Raw genomic sequence first — 23,892 nt, 5'->3', positions numbered from 1 at the left:
ACGCACTTAAGTTTTATCATAAAATAACCGACACTTCTATTCACAGACATATGGAAGTAACATAACCAGAGCAGTGAGACTTCGGCAGATCAGGATACATACAGATGTCCATAGCACATTAGGAAAACCCAAGCAGCATGCAATTACACTTTCACAACATCTGGAGAATAGTGTAGTATGAAGTGTAGACGTGCTCACAGCATCGAAAGGATTAATGAAGTCTAACACTGGTGGCCCCTAGTTCCACACATAGCAAATAGAAGATTCCTTGATGCCTCAGATTTACTATTCCTGTATATGGTAATAACATAAAACATGCATATGCCTTATTACTTTCACAATTTTTCCACCACTTAAGCCAAAAATACGTAAGCCAAAAATCCTCCTCTGCCTCCCCTTCACACCATTGTTTGTAAGAATATTGTCACTGCTTCCTGTCCTACAACTCACTTATTGTTATGTTTACGTCCTACTGATAGTCTGCTGCCGAAGTGCTATGGATTTTTACAACTAGATGTTCAATAATGCGCAATAAATACTTGCAGTGCCTCATATCAAGAAAGTCGATAAAATAAAATTCAATAGTTTACAAACAAATTAGTCCATGTTACTTTGTTCTTCAGGGATGATTCACATTTAGGTGTTGACAGTCATTCTGTTTCTGGTGTATCCTAAATCCTTACTACTAGTTTGTTGTTGAGTTACTCTCAGGCAATCTGCAACATCACACTGTTTACATTCTGCCACTTCATTTATCGACGATGATGCTTCAATAATCAATAACTGATCATGAAATTATATCACAATATCTTCTAGAATTTTATGCACAATGATGAGTTAAATTTAGAATTCTATTTCCTTTGCTGAATTATATTAATTTATGAAACAGGTGTTCATTCAGAAGTAACCTCATGTAACAAAGAGAATTTAATGTTTATTTTTGCTCAAGTATGTGGACATATTAAAAAGAATCATCCGATTTGGCTTGTATGTTTATGAAACTAATAAACATATAAAATGAATTTTGTTTTTTGATGAATAGAAAACTCAAAAAGTTTTTTCCATCCTTTTCATATATGTTCAATGTGCAGTAAAGGAAACAAAAGAAAAATTCGGAATAGGTACTAAAATCCATGGAGAAGAAACAAAAATTTTGAAGTTCGCCAATGACATTGTAATTCTGTTAGAGACAGTAGAGGACTTTGAAGAGCAGCTAAACGGAATGGAGAGTGTCTTGAAAGAAGGATATAAGATGAACATCAACAAAAGCAAAACAAGAATAATGGAATGTAGTCGAATTAAGTCGGGTGATGCTGAGGGAATTTGATTAGGAAATGAGACACTTAAAGTAGTAAAGGAGTTTTGCTATTTGGGGAGCAAAATAACTGATGATGGTCGAAGTATAGAGGATATAAAATGTAGACTGGCAACGGCAAGGAAAGTGTTTCTAAAGAAGAGAAATTTGTTAACATCGAATATAGCTTTAACTGTCAGGAAGTCATTTATGAAAGTATTTGTATGGAGTGTAGCCATGTATGGAAGTGAAACATTGACGATAAATAGTTTAGACAAGAAGAGAATAGAAGCTTTCGAAATGTGGTGCTACAGAAGAATTCTGATGATTAGATGGGTAGATCACGTAACTAGTGAGGAGGTATTGAATAGAATTGGGGAGAAGAGAAATTTGTGGCACAACTTGACTAGAAGAAGGGATCAGTTAGAGATGAATACATTAATCAGATTCAGAAGGATTAGGTTGCAGTAGGTACTGGGAGATGAAGAAGCTTGCAAAGGATGTGTAGCATGGAGAGCTGCATCAAATCAGTCTAGGACTGAAGACCAAAACAACAACAACAACAACAAACATACTTCGTATGTTGAACTGAATATATTATCTCAGCCAAGAAGTCATACATATGTGGTAAAAATGTGGTCTCCTTCACATGTGATTTTTTGAACAACATGGTACCTGAATATGAAAGAACAAGGATTAAAAAAGTGATACACAAAATTCTCTAAAATGCCTTTTCATAAAGATCAATACATCCTAAAATGTTCAAATTATTTACAAACTGTTTAGAAAGTACTGTGCATTAACCGTGATCAATTAAATTATACTATACATTGAAATGAAACAGTGTATGAAAGAAGTGGGTGCTGATTTTTTTTAAAATATGGAGCCAAAAAAATACCTTGTGTCCTTAACAACTTTGTCTTCTGTTCCCAACAACTTTCCAACTCGTCTCTATCATCATCGATATATACCATCTGGAAACTAATGACAGGGCCACTGTGGTGTTCTGGCATATTGTTCTTACAGAAGCAATTATCTTTCAGTGCCCTCAGCATGACATTCTGGTCTTTTCATAGCCAGTTAATATTATTTATGTCACTGACAGAATGCCACGTGTCAGAATAAAGTGACACCAAATCAGATTTGTCAATGTGTGTAGGAATTTATTACATTAAATCCTTATATTAATTAGATGACTGTTAGTTTTCTACTCAAAACATAACTGAGATAGTTCTGTCTTCCACTGTAATATTAGCCCTGCGTCATCTGGTGAAGTAGTGACTGATAGCTTTGTTTTACCATTTAGTAAGAACTTCTTTTAGTTACATAACTAGTTTTGTCTTAAATGCCATTTTCAAGTCTAAAGCCAGAAACCGAAGAACATACTCCCAAACTGGAAGTATCTGCACTGGCAGTGATCTGACCAAATACTTGCTAGAGGCAGTTTTGCAGATAAAAATTTACTGCTCAGCCACCTGTTGGTGATGGGCAACATTACTTCATCAGCTAGATGTAGAGGTATCTGTGTTGATGCACAATTAAGAACTTTGTAGAAAGTGGAAGATCCTGAAGACACCAGGAACTGCAAAGTGTCCTCCTAGAAAGAAAAATAACGTAGTATGCGAAAATACAGTACGTTCCATTTATCTGATTGCCTGGTCAGGGAACTGGAGGCCAGCCATGGAAGCCATTGCCTGCCAGTCATGTGGGTCCCACGGGACCACACTATGCCCCCCCCCCCTCCTTTTTTGTGGGTTTTATCCTAAAGATGGTACAGACATATGTGCCTTGTCAGCCAGTGTCATTCGAGCAGTGAAACAGGCATCACGAGTGTAACAACGAAGTCTGAACATAACAATGGCAAGAGCAAATAATTCAATTTCACAACAAGTGTTTATTTATGATTTGTATGTGCGTACAGAGTCCATTTGTATTGTTCATAGATTGTTTGAACAGAAGTTTCCAGGTGTTCCGAGTCGTGGTGCATTTCACAAATTAGTGAACAGGTTTCATGAAACAAAGTGCTCAAGACAAGAAGCTCAAAAGACAGAAGCTCACAGAAGCTAGTCTCTATGACTTCGCATGCCACCTGGAAAATTCCCCTATAAAGTCTCTTATACATCTTTCGCAGCAAACACATGTACAGTATAACCCTGCTTTTACGTTACCAGAATTAACATTTTCTTGCCGTTTACAATGTCTTATCACTCCCGTCAAATTTCTTATGTCCACAATGCTAATTTGCATCTGATTTTGCACCAACATATTAATAATTTTCCCACCATTTACACATAATGAAAAAAATTTTTTATGAAGAAAAAATTACGCTGGCATGATGGTCATCAGGCAGTGTTTACAAATATTACATGGTGAAGCAGTTTTTTTTAAAGTAACAAGCACTCTACTCAGCAAATTTGACCCAGTAAATGTGTAAAGTTGGAACAATTCGTGCTTTATCTCCAGCCGCTGCCAAGCTCTATTTGGCGTGGTGGCTGATGGAAGTAACTAGGTTCATTCGAATAAATGTTGTGACCAATCACAACCATTTCCAAATAGTCTACTGCGAAACACAGTTTCGTGACTTGTCATCATGACACCTTTATTGTACCATATTTACTGCATTTCGGCTTATGACCACTTCGCTAGTAGACACCATCATTCACTTTGCGTTGCTCAAATGATTTTAGTTTAAACACACTGCCGGTTACGTATTTTTCTTGAACAAAACGTGTTTCGAGAATTTATTCTCGTTGTCAAGTGCAGTATTTACGTACTTTTTTTTGTGATGTTACACAAACAATGTGAGAGTAGTTTGCGTGTGTGTGGTTTGCGACATTACTGAGGAGGTACAGTACCTGATAACCTCAAAAAGACAACTACAGTGCAAGAGATGCAGACTAACATATTGAAACACCACACAAAATACTTACGTACATATTTGCACTTGATAACGAGAAAAAAATTCTTGAAACATGTCACGCCATGTAAACTAGTGCAATATTTCATTATTTACATAATGAATGACAGCAGCAAGCTTTACAAAACATCAATTATGATGTATGTAATTGAGCCAAACGTTCCTACTTCCCAAATAGTTACCAGTTTCAGTTACATCAACGATTCTTATTAGATAATAGACCTTTATTAGATAATGACAAGTGCTGATGCCTGTTATGTACATATGTCCTACATCAAGTGCGAAAATGCAAGAGGGGTATCCCACAAGTAACATTTATAGCTTAAAATGTTATTTCCCACATTTTACATTTTCTGGCATTTTACACAATTTTTTTGAAGTCCCTTGAAATGTGTAAAAGTGGGGTTTCACTGTACTGTGCACTTCTGTACAAACAGGTGCACAGCTGCTTTGGCTAAGGCCCTATTAAAAGAACTTTAACCTGGCGATCCTGCACACAGGGTTAAGCTTTGCAAATGGGTTTTAACACAAGTGCATGACAGTGAAATGGATCCCTACCTCATTCTGTTTTCAGACAAGGCTTGGTTTGATTTACAAGGACATGTTATTTCCCAAAACTGTCAACACTGAAGTGCAGATAGACCTTTTTTGCTTCATAAGAAAACCCTTCACTATCAGAAAATAGGGGTGTGGTGCGCAGTTAGTGGTGACAGAATAACAGGCTTTTTTTTTTTTTTTTGTTAATGACACAGTTACAAGTGAAAGATACATGCAGAGCATTGTGTGACCGTTTAATGAACTGAGCTGAAGCTTTGCATTTTTTCAACAGGGTTCAGCAAAGGCTCATATGGCCAATATTTCTTTGCATGCAGTTTACAATGTGTTTGATGAAAGAGCGGTTAGCAACAATATCTGGCCCACTGGAAGTCCTGATTTTGCTCTTTGCAATTTTTATTTGTGAGGTGCACTGAAGGGGAAGTGTACACATCAAATGTGCACACGATAAAGGAACTCAAAGATTATATCAGGGAATCAATTAATTCAATATCTCGGAGAGAAATCATGTGATTAATCACTCCTTGAGTAGATGTCAGAAATGCATGGAAAATAATGGCAGACAGTTCCAGCATCTCATTGCGTGACATGGGTGAGTACAAAATTCATTTGCTTATATTTTAAATTCTGTCGTACCGCAGCATTAGACGGGCGACACGGCGTCCGATTGCTGGGCAACAGAACGCTCGCTGCCTGGCATCTCCTGCACCACACAGGCAGTCATCAGATAAATGGAACACCCTGTATTTAGAAGGTTACTACTCATTCCAGTGCACAGTAAATTCTGTTTGTCAAGGCACTGAAAATGCAAATGCATGCAGTTGTTTGGTCTGTACCTCATGACTGAAATGTTGAAACTTGAAGGAAGAGTTTGAGATGTAGGTTTGTTCCAAAATTGCTTCGATGTGTAACACACAGTTTATTTCAAGTGATCATTCACATTCTAAACATAATGAAGTCATGCTTACAGATCAAGCCTGTACTGGGAGGAGGGGCAGAGGCAGAAGGAATGTTAATGATTTGTTTTGGGAGAGAAGGGACACATACGATAATTGCCCTCACAAAATCACAGTTGACGTTTGGCAGATACTAAGAGAACACTTAACAAAATTCTGAGTTGATACAGTCATTACTGCAAACACATTGTCCGAGATATTTTGAAACTCCAACTTTGAATATTACATCACTGAATGAGCTTTTCTCAAAGGGATTATTAAAACTACAGCAGAATCTTATTAGTGTGTTTTGAAAGGATCACAGATTTTGCATGTAAGAAGTGTGAAAACGTACTACCGAAAAACAACTAATTCGGCAACGACTATTTTTTCGGCATGGAAACAAGTAATTAAAAGTAGCTCTTTTCGGGTAATATACGATATTTTAACACCACACTTCCTGACATGCTCTATCAAATTCTAGTTCTAAATGCACCTTTTGAGAATACATTCAGAATATCACATCTAGGAACTCAAAACTATGCGTTACTATATCATATGCAAAAATATTTTAAATATAGCAACACTGGAAACATCCAAGCTGATAGACATGTGCACTTAAGCCAACAGCCAAATGGAATGGAGGTACATTACATGATGCAAGAGTACTGCCTCTAGCCTCCAAAATATGAACCCTTATTTTAGGAACACACCTAAAAGATTCAGATGTAAACATTTGGTTTCAATTTGAGTATTTTTTATACGTGACTGTGTAACTGTGTACACACTAAATGTTAATTTGATTAACATCCAATTTCAATTTTAACGCAGATAACACCACCAATACTCTTATATAACTTAGATCATAACATTATGTACAAATAAAGTAACTGGTTAATACAGAGAAATATGAACCTGGCATGTGATGATTTTATTGATTCACAAAGCAAGGCAGAGTTTAGACAGATGTCATTAATAAAAAGGAACATCATTCATTTTGCTTTTTCCCCATTTGTGAACCATTGTTGATAATATTTATTGTCATTGCTAAAACTGTTGGTATATTGTACATGTTCTAACTACACTACACTGCGTAGTTCTTTCTTCTTGAAGGACATTTCAATTGTTTCTTGTTTCTCCTGTCCCAATTTTAATATCATACTGACCATCTTTGCTAACACATTCAACACTTCAACTTCAAAGTTTAACAGATAATAGTTTAATTGTGTCCACAGCTTCAATGGTTTTCATCATTGTACAAACTGAAGCAGATTATGTTTCATCATCTTCTCTTAGTTTCTCTGCCATCTGCTCCTGCAACACTTTATCAACTGTCCTGGACTGACAGATGGCGACAATCACACCAATATAAGCTTCGAAGCTAAGGCATTTGGTATTTTCATCTTGCCCCATTATTTGCTACCGCTGTTCAGCTGCAATTCCACTGTTTTCTGAGATGATGCTTTCTTCTGCAATTTCAGTGTTTTCCGATGAGATCTCTCCCGGTTCGATTAAAGTCAGCCATCTGAAGACGGTTTGATATTATGCTTTCTCACATGGAATCCCACATATTTCTCACAAAGTGCATAACATCCATCATTGTCACTTTTCTTGCATCCTGAAGACAGGCCAGCCTCTTCTGTACAAGTATTTTTCTGTATTTTTGTTTCATGCCTTTTATAATGTCTTTGTCAGAAGCCTGAAGGTGGCTTGTACAACTGGCAAGAAAAAACCCTACATTTGTATTACAAACATACAACGTATATCAAGAATGTGCCACATTAATCAATAAAAAATGATGATTTACTTGTTTGACTCCCAACCCTGCACTCCAAGCACACAAATATTTTTGAAATAAACTTTTTGTCAATCATGCTTGATCCTATTAGATGCATATTTGCAGCAGGGATGTCCACATTTGTATTTTTGAAACCTCGGGGATTTTTCACCTTATCAATGTGGAACATGACAGAACAGTCAGCCTTTCTACGCCAAATCTTCAGCATTACAAGTTCCATTTAAACTGTACCACTCAATGATAGATGGAAGAGTATTTTACCATAACTCAACAATTTCAATATTAAAACTTGCAACCCCACCTCAAAACAGATTTATACACCAAACTGTGTTGGCTCCTAAACCTTCCGATCCAACCATTGGATGCCTTTAGATCTTCGAGTCCCAACTTTTGTGCCAAATATGTAGCTTTAGCATAAATCATATTACCATCAACTGGAATGTTCGATGTGTGAGCTTGCTTAAATCATTTCAGTACGACATTTTAAATTTCTGGACTCTGACAATCATACACACATTCTTGTTTGCCGTTTCCTCCTTCCACGCATGCAGCTTCAAATATTTTTCGCTTTCTCATTATCATGTTTAATGTCAACGGAGGAATGTTCAGTTTTCATGCAATATCAACGTGTGGATTTTTGTCCACATCCTGAATACTGTTCCACTTTTTTTCATTATTGACTGCCTCACTACCTTCTTATCCATGGCATACCTGTACACTTTGACACAAAAAAGAAAATCGCCCACTGAGATTTAATCAGACAATTAAGTCATGTTATAGTATACATGATTATACAGCAACTGAGTTACTTGTGGTTTATCATTTATGTTGGCTGTTACAATATTGCTCCTGCTTCTGATCAACACTTGACAGGTTGAAAGTCATTGGAGCTACTGCCAACATACAAGAACAACAGTACTGTACTATACTATACTCCCATGTGTTAAATTGGTCATTTCTACCATAGCTTATGGTGGGCACAGTTGCTGGAAAAGGGGGGGGGGGGAGATTAAATTTGAACACACTAAGTGGGGAGGGGAAATGTATAAATGAGACACGTTAACACGCGTTTAATGCAATTGGGAGAGGGACGTGCGGTGCAGGAAAACGCAGTAATGAGGAACATATTAACAAGATTCCACTGTACAGTTGAAAAGCTTAAAATGAGTTATGGAACCTATTTTAAGCTACACTGTGACTACAGCTTCATACAAACCAAAACATGTCAGAGAGAGAGAGAGAGAGAGAGAGAGAGAGAGAGAGAGAGAGAGTGTTTTTGTGGGGGAGGGGTCTATTGTTGATGAAGGCCTTAATGGCCTAAAGCTTACTTTGTTACAGTAGCAACTTTCCTTCATGATATTGTTAGTTGTCTTTTCCCAAGTCAAGGCATTTCTTTTGGGCAATATGAAAGGAAATGAGGTCTGATTAAAGCAAAAGGAAGAAAGACGAAACATTCCCACTGCAATGCCCTATTTACCAGTGATGGTGATGTGCAGAAGTCCACACCTTTTACTGTTCTTAAGGACAGAAGCAAAAGGAAAATGGTCTTGGGAAATATGTCTTCAAGAAATCTATTGCCAAGAGAACTGTTTAAAATTCAGAAGTATTTTATTCTGAAATAAAAAACAGATGATTCTGTGCTAGGTTCACTAGTGTACAAAGGTCCACAAACTATTCTGACTTTGTGAACAGAAATGAAGTAATGGAATGTTGAAAAACCCAGTCTACCAACAGTGGTGTTTAATCCACTGAAGCTAGAAAAAGGGCAGTATTGTCAGGGATTTATTTAAGCACATTGATAATGGAAGTAGTTCGTGGTTACACAATATCCTTCAATATAGTCGCCAGCAACCAGACATTTTGAAAATAGACATTCACGTAGGGCAAGAAGAAGAAGAGGTCCTTCAGTAACTAGAAATTATTCCAGAGGTACTGTCCATCATAATGTGTGGATCAGAGGACAAAACAGTGGTATTTTATTTTTATAATTGTGTTTTGTTATCAATTTACTTTCTGCTACTTTATTTTTGCATGTTGCTGAGGGTTTCCTGGTTGTAGGTATTATTAAGAATAATATTGCTGTTATGAACTAACGTTTTTAGGGTAAAAATAACATCTGATGAAAAAAATATTTGCTCACCGTAACATACTGAGTTATGAGAAAATAGCCAATCAATTTTTATCAGAAATATTTTTTGAACTCAGTTAAAATATCTAGTATTATGAAAATATAACAATGAAAACAATTTTTGATGAAATCTGCCCTATGCACCCTCTCACCACCACCTATAACGGCCCTGTAATTGGCAAAACGTGTACTATCAAAGGAAGAGACACCTGCGAAACAACATGTCGTATACCAGCTGTTATGTAAACACTGTTCAGCCTTTTACACCTGCAAAACTACCACCAAATTATCAATTAGGATGAATGGTATAGTTGGAGGGTGTATACTGGTAGCACTTAATATCCAGTTGCAGAGCAATCTCTACAGCATGACAATCGTGACCTCTGTGCCTGTTTCACCACATGCACCATTTGCATTCTTCCTCAAGACACCAGTTTCCCAGAACTCCGCAGGTGAGAGCTAGTGCTACAACATGTTCTTGGTTCTCGCCACCCACCTGGCCTTAATTTACATTAATATGTTCTGTCTCTGAATTTCTACACAGTAACTACTACTTTCTTCACTCCATTTTAGTTTTCTACGTCTTTCATTGTCTTACCCGTCCATTTTTCAGTGTCAGATTTTGTCAGTTCCAAGTGATGTATCTCGACACTGACAAAGCACTGCGAAGCTCCCATGAACTAAAAGCAATGTTGCATGATAGAGAGCCACATGCATGGAAGGATAGCAGGCAGCACTAAGTAAGGTGTTTCCGGTTCGCCGCAAAACATTCGGCAAGTACCATGGGATCAGTGCAGATCATTCCATTGACAGGGGTGCCAGGAACCGCCATGGATGGTGGATGGTCGCAAATACGGGTGACTTTAGTCCATACTTGGTACAATGGGATGTGGGATTACAGACGACACATATTGCTCCCAACACTCCTGCTTCCTTTTCTTTATTAACAACCGAGTTTTCTCCCAGACTCTATTGAACACTTAAATTATTCATAAACAGGTGGAGCTTGTGCCGTTGAAACACCCTGCGGCATTCCATGATAGCTATGGCTGTATCTTCAGACAACCATGGCAACGGCAGGATGAGCCGGAGAGTAGAGTATCGTTGCTCCTGCAGCATGAATAGTAGTATCCCATACCACTTTGTCGATATGAGTCACATGACTGGCTACAAATGTGGCTGAAGAGGAGAGAGCCTGCTAGTCAGTTTTCCAAAGTGACCAACATGGAGCATGTTCCAGATGTCTGCGAGTCGAGAGGGAGAGAACAGCAAAATGGTCATTGTCACAAAGGTCATCACGGATGCATCAATGAATCATGGGTATGATATTTGGGCTGTAAACTATGAGATCAACAGATGAGTATGTTCTGTGGGCCACACTGGAATGTGATGCAGCTCCAGTGTTCAGCAGGAACACGTCCCATTCTGAAAGGAAGTGTTCTAGTACTCTATCTCTGCGAGACATTGTCATCACCCCACAGAGGATTATGGGCATTACAGTCCCCCAGGAAGAGGAAGTGAGCTGTCCCACTAAATCTAACAGTTCATGATATTCGATAGGTCAATCTGGAGGTAGATAAACATTACATATTGCCATCTGAACTGAAAGGTTCCAACGGCCAGTCTCTGCTGCAGAGGTAAGGGGCACCTCCTCACTGGAAGTATCAGAGCATGTGACTGTACAGACCCCATCGGACACACTCGACATTAACACCCCTGTTAGAGCAGGGTTTGCAGTTTCTCAGAGCAGGGAGAGGTGTGTCCATAAACATTGTTTCAGTTAGTGCTACACCAATCACATAGTAAGTAGCCATTAAATGATGGAGTTTTGTCAGATGGCGATAACAGCTCTTAGGGAGACACTCACTCAAGGAGCGTTCAAGTCAGATCTGAGAAAGTGGCAAATGGCAAAGATGATTGAGATTACTTCGCTACCAAGTGGTAGTCAACAACTGATTATGTAATCCACTGTCAGAGTGCATAAGCTAAACCTCTGCAGAGGTGGATAATGGAACATCCGAAGCATCAGAAAATAGTTTATATTTCTGCTTATCCTTCTTATCCCTGTGAGACTGTTTCTGTGAAGTTTTCCCATTTTATCTTACAGGGGTGAAGAGGACCGCACTTTCCTTCAGCCCGCAGCCCATGGTTGCTGTCCTTGTCTTGAGAGAGGCACTGTGACAGCTATCCTCGTCTCTGACGACACCAGAGGATTATTAGGCATCTCCAGCTGCATCAATCATATGGGAATCACCAGAACTATTGGTGTAGGGGGTGAGGGAGCTGACATTCCATCCCCCAACAGTAGGGCAGGCTCTGGAATACGACCACGCAAGGTGTCATGCAAGATCTTGTGTGAGGTACGGACTGTGACAAGACAGTCACAAAATTTGAGACTATATCAGTCAGATGAAGTCTTTCAAACATTTTCTTTGTGTCTTGACAACATGGGCCATCAAGCATTTTATACTCTTTAATTTTCTTCTCCCTCATGAACACTGAGCATTGCAGTTAACGAAGAAGGTGCGGTTTCGGACAGTTGACCCACTGATAAGGTTTATCATAAGGACTGCCCTTGTGGGACACCTGTCCACATGCCTTATAGACAGCCTCATTAGAAGCGCTGGAAGACACTTGTCCAAACCTTTGGCACCTAAAACATCTCATGGGAGGAAGAAAATAAAGCATGACATCATCACACCTATAAACCAATACCTTAACCTTCTCAGACAAAATGTTGCCTCGGAAAGCTAGAATAAAATCTACAGTGCCCACTCTATAATCCTTGGGTTCATTCTGGATGCAGCGAACAAGATGAACTCCACGCCACTAGAATGCACCTCTTTATCAGTTTGTAGCATTAGGTCCCAATGAAAGATAACACCTTGAATTCTATTTAACCTGTCATGAGGGAAATGGTGACAGGAATATATATGGTGGCTTTGTTACAGTGAAAGATTTGCCTTCAGTCTGGGAAAAAACCAAGAACTCAGCAAACTGTCCACTTCCATTTCTCCTTACCTGGCTCCCAATATTACTAACTCCAATTGGAGGCTCTCCCCATTGGCACCACCCCACCAATCAAAGGCCTCCTGACATAGCAGCCACTGCCCGGAGTCCTGATACCCTGAAGTGGATGGGCACCTACTCCTTGGCTGACAGGCTGAGGTTACAGCTCAGGACTCAGCAGTGTGATCCCTGCGTTGTCCAGGTGCTACCACCGAGAGGGTACATGACAACTCCTCAATAACAGACTGGCTGCTGCACTGGATATCGGGTGCAAAGATAGATCCACTTGATTTGTAGGTGCAAAAGATAACAGTGCACAGTGGAGAGCTGGTGCACCTCCGTAAGGCGACCTCCCCCCAAATGACCCGCACTTCTGTAAAAGTCATTAAAGGGAAAACCTTCGGAAGTCCAAAGAACAGTCAAAACACTAAGGTAAAAATACTACCAAATAAGACAACTCCTATTTGTTGCCTCAAAACAGGTAAGAAATGATCGCAGGTCTATTCTATCCCCCAACACTGCAGGGGAACCTTTCTTCCAGAAAATGCCTCAATTGTATGATGGCTCCACAACATTTAAGTTGTTAAACTATACTTTGAGTATTTTTGTACAAAGTCCTCTGTTTTTGAGTGTCTTGTTACTAAGTAATAGGATTTTACCTAAATTATTAGCCCCAATTATCTTTGTATTGCACTGAAAATATCTGCACAACAGCAAAACCAACAGAATGTGCTGTGTGTGTTGTTTGGAAATGAACTTGTTCCTCTCAGTAACTGTACTTGCTACTCACAAAGCTGATGTCCAGCTTACCTTTCAGCCTTAAGCTTTCTTTCAGTACTACCTAGTTCTGCTGCAGGTTTGTTTTTCTGACAGCATTAGTTATATGTTAACAGTCATACACAGCTCATTTGTGTGTTCAATGAGTGAAATGGAGCAGCAGCACAACACCACTATACTGAACTACTGCCACAATGATGGCAATCACATCCCAGTGCTTCTGTATCTGTATGATGGCTCCTACAGGAACTATTTTTGTGTTTTATGTTTCATTGGTTGTGCGTATATATTTTTCATTGTTGTGAAGGTATTTTCACATAAAAAATGGAGTAACAAACAGAATAAACCAACTACATTATTACTATGTAATGGCATCATTGGAGGCTATAGATCACCGATATCTAAACATTCAAAAATTTCCCTTAACAATTGGCAAAATTTTATCAGTGAGGTTTGGGTTCACCTCATTACTAAACATTAACTTAAATTTAACATCATATTACCTGTTTAGACTGGCTGGTAACTGAATCCTTACATCCAAAGAAACTCAAAAAACAAGAACTATTACAGGGTGTATTCGTGGACGAGGAAAAACATTCCCGAATTTTTCCCGAGTTTCCTGGTTAAAAATACACTTTCTCCCAGATGAAAAAAGATTTTCAAATATATCTTCATTTTGTGGAGCACATCTTTCTGAACAGTCTGATACATAAAACAAATGTTTGAGGGAACGTAAGACATGTTATTTGGTCTGTGTGCCGAAGTGCAGTGCCACGCCTCTTCATACAGCATTCTTCCATTGCAAGTCTCTGTATTTCGCTCTGTGGAATTCAAATGTGTAATATTTTGTAATGGGTGCCATCAAAATATATTCAGGCCAGTGGAAATTAAAATGTCCTGTGGTGCCTCTCTTGCACCCAGTCGGCCGGTTTCACATCCTGTCCTCTTTAAAAAATCTTGCAATTAATTCTAGCTGGGATTATTTGTAACTGGCAGAACAAGAACTCCTCAGAAAAATTTGCAGTCTTTACTGCCTATTAGCTAATAACTTGCTGTTTTGTGTGACATAAAATTAAATACAGGATACATAAAATGAATAAAGACAAGAGACATGCAGGACAGTACACATTTCTTCAATCCTTAAGTCCTAGCTTTTTTTTCTCTCTAATCTTGCCACAGCTTTATATGGCATACTTTTCTTTCTGGAAAAGAATCTATTACCTCACCAAAGTTCGTCCACGTTTTGCTACATGAAAAAACGAAATGTCTTTGTCCAATACTAGAAAAAGCTGTTAATACAAATAGTACCCAAGGCTGGTGTGGTTTTTCAATCTGATTACGTGTATTTTGTCACTGTCTGCTAGATAAAACGAAATAGGCCCACCTAATATTGCAGCAATTATTACACACACCAAATGAACGAGACTGTTTTGGCACAAATGGACATTTTTATAACACGACAGAATATAATTCATAAAGTACCAATATCAAATGCCCATTAGGCCTACTACAAGCAAAAAGCTTTATGCTAAGAAAGCTTCACATTTCATTCATACTCTCCAGCTTCTGAAGCATGAGATCAAAAAGTAGTAGTACAAAATTTTTACATAAATTTGGAATCATCGTATTCTTCCATAATTTGTGTGAGCCCCGTTTCTTCTCCCATTCTAACAAACAATCTTGTCATCACTAATTTTGTAACTATTCCTGCCAGTGTCAAATTTATTCTCTGGTTAACTTCACTAACCTTGCCACAATCACCAGTTTAGTTATCCTGCATTTATTCTCCAGTTTGGAGTTATTACATATTCATACATTTTCCGTGCTACCCCCAGAAAAGAACTTTAGCGGCTGCTAGCCAGGGACTGTATAACTGGCCCTCAGTAGTATAGCGGTCTGGTCAAAAAGTTTTTGCTAAAATTTCGTTTTCTTGGTTACACGGAGAAGACAATACGTAATCTTTGTTGCCTGTTACTCCTGTTAGTCATTTATTTCCACTTTTGTAGCCTGAATCTATGGAATTCGCTAGTAATTATAACAACGCTGATAACTTGCAAACCCCATCAACCACATAAACAGCGATTGTCCTACACCCTTTCGGCTTTATTCGCTCGGCTCGTATATACCCGTCCATTCTGTCTACAGGAAAGTTTATTTCTAGATGTGACTGGGATTCCCCTGGCAGAGATATCACGCACACTATGCACGCATTAAAAATCAATTTACGATTCATTTAGAAATCAACTTAGAATTTGATCAAAAATGTTCAGAAACCAACAGGGATGAGCTCAAAATCATATGAGTAATAGATAAACCAACGTGCGCTGGATGCTAGGCACTTTGTGAAACAAGGCCTTTTCCTCGATAATATGAATTTGACGCTCCTTATATTTACTGCAAAAGTGAAGCTCATTTATTCTTCATTTAGGAAGTGGAGTTAGATTGGTTAAAAATCTGTATGTGATGTGAAGTATTAGATGTCTACTTGACTCAATGTAATTAGTTCACATTGTCTAAATGACGAGTGAATCAGCATTACTTCTGAAGTATATATAAAAAAGTGCTTCTCACTGGCATCATTTTAGCTTCTAATAATGGAGCCAAAATACTGAGTAATAAGAGTGAAAATGGAATGTGTAAATTCATAGACAATCATAATACAACATATATGTGAAACTCAAGAACAAACCTGATCCATCACTTTTCTTATTTATGTCTATTTTTCTTTTGCGTTCTGTTTTCTCTGGGGGAAATTCATCCTCCGAGACAGCTTCAGTCTCTGGTAGGTCTGTGGTGACTGTTGGTTCTGGCAGCTCTTCATCGGAGACCGCTTCTGTCTCTAAAGGTTCTTTTGAAGTCTCATTTGGTAGTTCATCTTCGGAAACCATTTCCGTGTCAGGCTCAGCAGGGAATTTACTCTGTAATGTCATAAGCACATTTTATGAGACCAGTAACACATGATATTTGATAATCTGATGTTGAACCATCACATGCAACTGCTCATTTAATGATAAATCCATAGCCAAGGACTGGAAAGTCCTCCAGGTCACACCAAGATGTACAGGGCACACCAGAGGAAGAGGGGGGAGGGGGGGGGAGGGGGGAGAAGTAACCCATTGAATTACAAGTCATGTTACTGACATCACAATTTTTGAACATAGCTGTGTTTGAATGTTATAGAATATCACTAAGAAATTGTCTATCAGCAGTCAGAATAGATTCAGACAAAATTACTCTTGTGAAACACAACTAGCCTTTACTTACACAATATAATAAGTTCTATAAACACATGTCTCAAAAGTTTATTTCAACTTCCTAGCCGGCCGAAGTGGCCGTGCGGTTAAAGGCGCTGCAGTCTGGAACCGCAAGACCGCTACGGTCACAGGTTCGAATCCTGCCTCGGGCATGGAAGTTTGTGATGTTCTTAGGTTAGTTAGGTTTAACTAGTTCTAAGTTCTAGGGGACTAGTGACCTCAGCAGTTGAGTCCCATAGTGCTCAGAGCCATTTTTCAACTTCCTAGATTTCCACAAGGCTTTTTACAATTTTCACACCAAATGGCTTCCAGTGAAACTGCACACCTATGGAGGATCGTCTCATTTGGGCAAGTAAGTTTGTGATTTCTTGTCAGAAGGGACACAGTTCATAGCAGCTTACAGTAAATGACTGAGTGAAATGTAAGTGATAGCTGATGTTCTCCAAAAAACTTTTACAGGCCCTCCGCACTCCTAATCTATACGAACAATTTGGCACACAATGTGAGCAGCCGTCTTAGATTGTCAGCACACACGATGCTGTCATTTACCATCTAGAAAAGTCATCAGATGATCACTATGAATTAAAAAATGATGCGGAAAAATTGTCTGCATGGTGCAAAAAGTGGCCACTGACGTGAATAATAAATGAATAGTGAGACATACCCCATATGAAAACTAAAAATACTCCATTAATTTTGGTTACATGACAAAAAAAAATTATACACTATTGATTAAACTAAATACATAGGGCTTAAAGTTACAAACAAATTCAATTTGAACCATCACACAGAAAATGATGTTTGTTAAAAATGAGCAAAAAACTGCATTTTATTGACAACACTTAGAGGATGCAAGAAATCTACTGAAGAGACTGCCTACACTACAATGGCCCATCTCTTTTACACTGTTGCTGCACGGTATGGGATCTTTACCAATAGGGTTGATGGTGGACATCAAAACATTCAAATATGGGGAGTTCATTTTGTATTATTTTGAAACAGTGTAGAGAGCATCACAGATGTGATACGTGAGCTGGGATTGCAATCACTAAAACAAAGGCGTTTTTCACTGCCGTGAGATCTTTTCACAAAATTTCAATTATCACCCTCTTTCTCCTCCAAATGCACAAATATTTTGTTGGGCCCACCTACACAGGGAGAAGTAATCATGTTGTTAAAATAAGAAAAATCAAAGGTCACACGGAAAGATTAAGATATTTGTATTTCCCCACAGGCTGTTCTATTCGAAAGTTGAATGGTCAAGAAGCAGTTTAAGTGGTTCTGTGAACCCTCTGGTAAACACTTGCATGTGAAGTGCAGAGTAATGACGTAGACACAGAGTGTAAGTGCTTGTAAGTTCTGTGCTAGCACTTAGTCTGATGAAAGCAGTATTACAAATAATTTGGTAATAAACATCAGCTTTCTTATTTTTTTAAACCAATTTCTTTTATTGCTATATTTTAACATATAACTTTGTTAAAGTGATGTGTTGCCCTATATCTACCTAAAGGACGAGTGGTGACTGCAACATTTGAAGGTATTTTTATTAGATAAGAAATTTAGGATGGCAGACTGTGTGGAAGTTTTTGTCATAGTGTCTAAATGGTCAGTGATGGACACTGTGCATCCTCGGGGAAGGGCAGCAGCTGCAGCTTTACAACATTGTGGAACCTACTGGTCATTCAGTTATTCTGTGCTGTCGTGGCTTAGAGATGGGAGTGCAGCATGGAAAAGAGCATGCTGTGACAATACTGCTGCTGCCAAATTACAACAGAAAAATCTTATCTGTCGAACAGCTATTCATTCTGTGTTTGTATCTCGAGTTGTCAGTTTTGACATTTCACAATGAGATTATTGTGGTGCTCCACATTAAGAGTGTTAATATGAACTTTGAATCTTATATGAGAGTATAAGTCACATTAATTTGAAGTCTTATTTTCGTCATTGGATGTTACACTGTGCGCCTGACTTCCAGCAACTACTGCAAAATTTGGAAAACAGAGTTTTTAAGATAGGTGGACACGAAGTAACAATGTGAGCGAATTAATATCCTAAAATTATTGCTCTGTGCAAACTAGGCATCTAAAACCAATGGGAACACTGCACCGACAATGAATAGACAATACCAATTAAAAATAAGTAACTCTTTGTACTCTCCTCCCGGTGATAAGATTTCTTTATCTATACTTGTGCAGTTCACATTTCCACACACAACTTCAAATCCTTAACCTAAAAGATACCCCATAATAAACTAAAATACACTGAATATGTAGACTTTATCTGAATATCACTAACCTCCTTCTCTTCTTTTACTTTTTCTTCTTTAGAATCAGGTTCCAGATGCTTGTCCACTGGCAAACTAGCGGTAGTGTCTGAAGTTTCTTTAGTTGACTCGTTCTCTTTCTTGAGACTCTGAATCTTATTAGCAATTTCTGCAGAAGTTACCTTTGAATCTGATTCTGATGGGCTGTCGTCTTCAGACTTTATGTGTGCAGGCCTATCTAAAGTGATATCAGGTTTTGAGTCAGTATTGGTTTTTGAATCAAGTGCACCTTGGCTCTCTTCATCACTCGACAAGTTCTCAGTCTTTATCTCTGTGGTGGAACGAGTAGATGACTTTTTCTCAGTTTTTATATCTGAATTGGAACGAGTAGATGACTTCTTTTCGGTCTTTACATCTGAAGTGGAACGAGTAGATGACTTCTTTTCAGTCTTTACATCTGAAGTGGAACGAGTAGATGACTTCTTTGAGGACAGCTGTAAGTTATCCTCAGGTTCTGTAGCATCTGCCTTCCCATGTTTTGGAAATTCTGACTTTGAATGTTTTGGAGCGTCGTCCTTTGCAGGCTCTAGAGTATCTGCCTCCACAGGCACTGGAGCTTCTGCCTTTGCAGGTTCTGGATCTTCTGCCTTTGCAGGTTCTAGAAACTCTGTCTTTACAACTTTAGGCACTTCCACCTTTGCAGGTTTTGGCACTTCCACCTTTGCAGGTTCTGGAGCATCTCCCTTTGCAGGTTCTGGACCATCTGACTTTACAGGTTCTGGAGCATCCGTCTTTAGAACAACAGCCTCTTCAGTAGCTGCAACAAAACATTCTATTGAATGGTCAAGTTCCCAAAATCTGGCTATGTTTTAAGTGCAACTCTTATGTGGTTCCACTACTTCAAATAGTTTTATTCATGTATTTATACAGATGGGATTGAAACAATGATTATTAAACTGTCCAAATCGGCAGCTGAAGAGTTGTGCATAAATGAAGCCACTAACTCGTGTTTCAAAAGCCAACAATATTCCAACAATTTGGAATAAAAGTGTGCACATAAATAAAATATATTTAAATTACCGACATGAGTTACATGCTAAATGTTTGCAGAATCCTAGTGAGTCATATGAGAGGCTGCTATACATTATCAAACTACCTGAATAGTTGCTGCCTTGAGAAATGTAACTACTGGGGACATAATCACCCCTCCACATTTTGGGTACACACATGGGGATAGGGCACAACTAGGTAAATAGTACAATAATGAAGTTGAATTTTTAAAATGGCTCAAATTGTTCATTTAAAAAATTGACACGATTTGTTTTACAGCACAAAGCTACCTTCTAACTTCAGCTATGCCATATGTTATTTGTGTAAACCGAATTTTGATGAACACTTCACTGCCCCCCCCCCCCCCCCCCCCACACACACACACCTCAACTTTTTAGTTACAGATGAGTCATTCAATGACAAGTGGTCTAGATGTTCCCGCAGGACCATGGATTTTGACGAAATTTTGTATGAACATTCGTACACATTCCCAACAAATACTGGTAAAGTTTAATGATCCTAAATTAAATACTTCCACAGACTGAGTCATTTGTTTGACCCTGCAGTGCAGCTATCGACAGGGCACTCTTGAGTTTTCGACAACTGACACACAAAATCTCCAGCAATATTTTCTTGGAAGAAAACTATGCCATCTTCTACAACTTTTTGCACTCTCTTAAGCAAAATAACAACAACATTAACCAGATTTCCAGAGGAATTTTCATATGGAGAATTTAAAGTAAAGTCGTTTAAAATAATAATAATAATAATAATAATAATAATAATAATAATAATAATAAAGTTCCACTTTTTGTATCTCCAGAAATAATTGTGGGATAAATCTGAAACTTTGTACACAACAACTTGCCAGTAGCAGGTCTTAGGATATATAATTTCATTCACATATTGCTTTCCAATAGTTCATAAATGGAAGACAAAGCTCATAATTTTTCTAAAAAATGCCAAAAAGGGATGTTTTTCACCAACTTTTACCCAACTGTCTTCTGCAAACCTTTTTATACCATTTTTCATTGGAAAGATCAACCATGTAAGAACTAGATCTAGTTTTGCAATGCGAACATGTAAGGTCCTAAAAACAACAACATGGTGGAGGTGCATTGAAAATGGCACATATTTCCCTGTTACTCAAATCTGACACCTTTTATTACGTTCTACAATTGTTTAGTACTATCTGCGGAAGGCAATACCAAAAACCTTGACGACTATGAAGCAACGCAAAGTGCAAATAACTCAACAAACTTAAAAAAAGAGAGATGTCTGTCATGACTCATTGCGTTTCAGTCTGTTTTTCTGCTATAACTAAGAAACAAACTGGTTATAAACTTCACAATTTAGGGCCAGGTTCTCATTAAAAATGATCGAAAATTCAGTTTTTTAAATTAATTTTCGAAGTGTATATGCGTCTATAATGCCGAGATGAAAAGGTTTTTTAATCTTAGAGTTATAATAGTTTCTACAGCCCTTTGTCTCAAACAGTGTCACAGCTGCTGTGGGGCAATCTCAGCTGGAGAAGCCCAGCTCTGGTAGAAAGCGTGTGTCATGACACACAGTCACAAAATGATTTATATTGCAGTATGCATGCAAACATATTCCAGATTGGCTTCTCTCACCAAGAAGCACGAGGGAAATGCTTTCCACGAACAATTCGAGTCAAAGGAAAGACTGATATTTCAGACTAAACATAACAAAAACACCATTTTTCATCATATTTTGGTAAAATTTGGTCTAAACATTTTTTGTCTGCCATATTGGTTTAGCAATTTTGAAAATTAACCTCAGATTTGCATTCAGTGACATCAAAAATATATGACAACATGTAGTTTTATGCTAACTGAACTAATAATACATACAAAAGTTTTCCCTAAACTTTAAACAGGTTTTTCTCGAGAAACAATTTTTCAAAACTGTGTGCAGCATAAAATAAGAACAGTTCAACCAACTAACTTCTACCTTTGACCCCCAAAAAGTAAACCCTTTCCGTGGGAGCTTATACCTATAATATATGAAACTTGTTAATATTAACTATTTTGTGTAAAGCCATGAAGAGTGAAATGAATCCCCAAAAATCGAACTAAAATTAAAGTTAGCACCATATCATTAAATTTATTTATTTCATTGTGGTCAGGAATAAGCTTCCATAAATTTAATGCATCGACTGATGGTATTCATTTTTGATTTCAGACAACTCCTGATGGGTTACACTGCACGCAGTGTGTGCACCTCAAAACTCTCAGGCCCTGGATCAAACCCAGATTATGGACACCATTGCTTTATTGAAAATCGAGAATAAATTTTAAAGTTTGACCAACTATAATCTTCAAACAAATCCTTTTTATGTCTTCACTGTCCCCATGAAAAATAAAAATAAGAAATCCAAACTTTGCCTATTTTTTGCTAGGCTAGAACCTGGCCTTCAGTGTGCAATACCAAGGCAGTGGAGTTCATGGTAGTGAAGCTGTTGCACAACAGCTGCAGCACACATTATATAAATAGCCATCAGGTTTTACTTTGTCACACTGCAAACTTTGTTGAAGTTTATAGCAGTCTTCCTGACGTTCTGGAATGGATTCGTGTTATAGATCATTTTTAGTATGTCTTTATGTAATGCTATTGAGGTGCTAGTTTGAGTCCAGTTTAAGATGTTGTTGTTGTTGTTGTTGTTGTGGTCTTCAGTCCTGAGACTGGTTTGATGCAGCTCTCCATGCTACTCTATCCTGTGCAAGCTTCTTCATCTCCCAGTACCTACTGCAACCTACATCCTTCTGAATCTGCTTAGTGTATTGATCTCTTGGTCTTCCTCTACGATTTTTACCCTCCACGCTGCCCTCCAATGCTAAATTTGTGATCCCTCGATGCCTCAGAACATGTCCTACCAACCGATCCCTTCTTCTAGTCAAGTTGTGCCACAAACTTCTCTTCTCCCCAATCCTATTCAATACCTCCTCATTAGTTACGTGATCTACCCACCTTATCTTCAGCATTCTTCTGTAGCACCACATTTTGAAAGCTTCTATTCTCTTCTTGTCCAAACTAGTTATCGTCCATGTCTCACTTCCATACATGGCTACACTCCATACAAATACTTTCAGAAACGACTTCCTGACACCTAAATCTATATTCGATGTTAACAAATTTCTCTTCTTCAGAAACGCTTTCCTTGCCATTGCCAGTCTACATTTTATATCCTCTCTACTTCGACCATCATCGGTTATTTTACTCCCTAAATAGCAAAACTCCTTTACTACTTTAAGTATCTCATTTCTTAATCTAATTCCCTCAGCATCACCCGACTTAATTTGACTACATTCCATTATCCTAGTTTTGCTTTTGTTGATGTTCATCTTATATCCTCCTTTCAAGACACTGTCCATTCCGTTCAACTGCTCTTCCAAGTCCTTTGCTGTCTCTGACAGAATTACAATGTCATCGGCGAACCTCAAAGTTTTTACTTCTTCTCCATGAATTTTAATACCTACTCCGAATTTTTCTTTTGTTTCCTTTACTGCTTGCTCAATATACAGATTGAATAACATCGGGGAGAGGCTACAACCCTGTCTCACTCCCCTCCCAACCACTGCCTCCCTTTCATGTCCCTTGACTCTTGTAACTGCCATCTGGTTTCTGTACAAATTGTAAATAGTCTTTCGCTCCCTGTATTTTACCCCTGCCACCTTTAGAATTTGAAAGAGAGTATTCCAATCAACATTGTCAAAGCTTTCTCTAAGTCTACAAATGCTAGAAACGTAGGTTTGCCTTTTCTTAATCTTTCTTCCAAGATAAGTCGTAAGGTCAGTATTGCCTCACGTGTTCCAACATTTCTACGGAATCCAAACTGATCTTCCCCGAGGTCGGCTTCTACCAGTTTTTCCATTCGTCTGTAAAGAATTCGCG

General features: G+C 38.3%; 1 protein-coding gene across 1 annotated transcript in view; it reads right to left on the bottom strand.

Annotated features, from left to right (window-relative positions):
- The window catches only part of LOC126165771 (pre-mRNA-processing factor 39-like), a 94,398-nt gene that overhangs the window by 44,131 nt on the left and 26,375 nt on the right, over positions 1-23,892 (bottom strand). Inside the window, exons 4-5 of the mRNA XM_049920347.1 lie at positions 18,963-19,747; positions 16,103-16,331 (exon numbers count right to left, since the gene is read on the bottom strand). Of these exons, the coding sequence (XP_049776304.1) occupies positions 16,103-16,331; positions 18,963-19,747 (1,014 nt within the window). The remainder of the gene's footprint in view (positions 1-16,102; positions 16,332-18,962; positions 19,748-23,892) is intronic.

This window comes from Schistocerca cancellata, chromosome 1 (assembly GCF_023864275.1).
Source record: "Schistocerca cancellata isolate TAMUIC-IGC-003103 chromosome 1, iqSchCanc2.1, whole genome shotgun sequence".
In the NCBI taxonomy this organism is placed as follows: Eukaryota; Metazoa; Arthropoda; class Insecta; order Orthoptera; family Acrididae; genus Schistocerca; species Schistocerca cancellata.
This window is presented reverse-complemented; position numbering and strand designations above follow the sequence as displayed.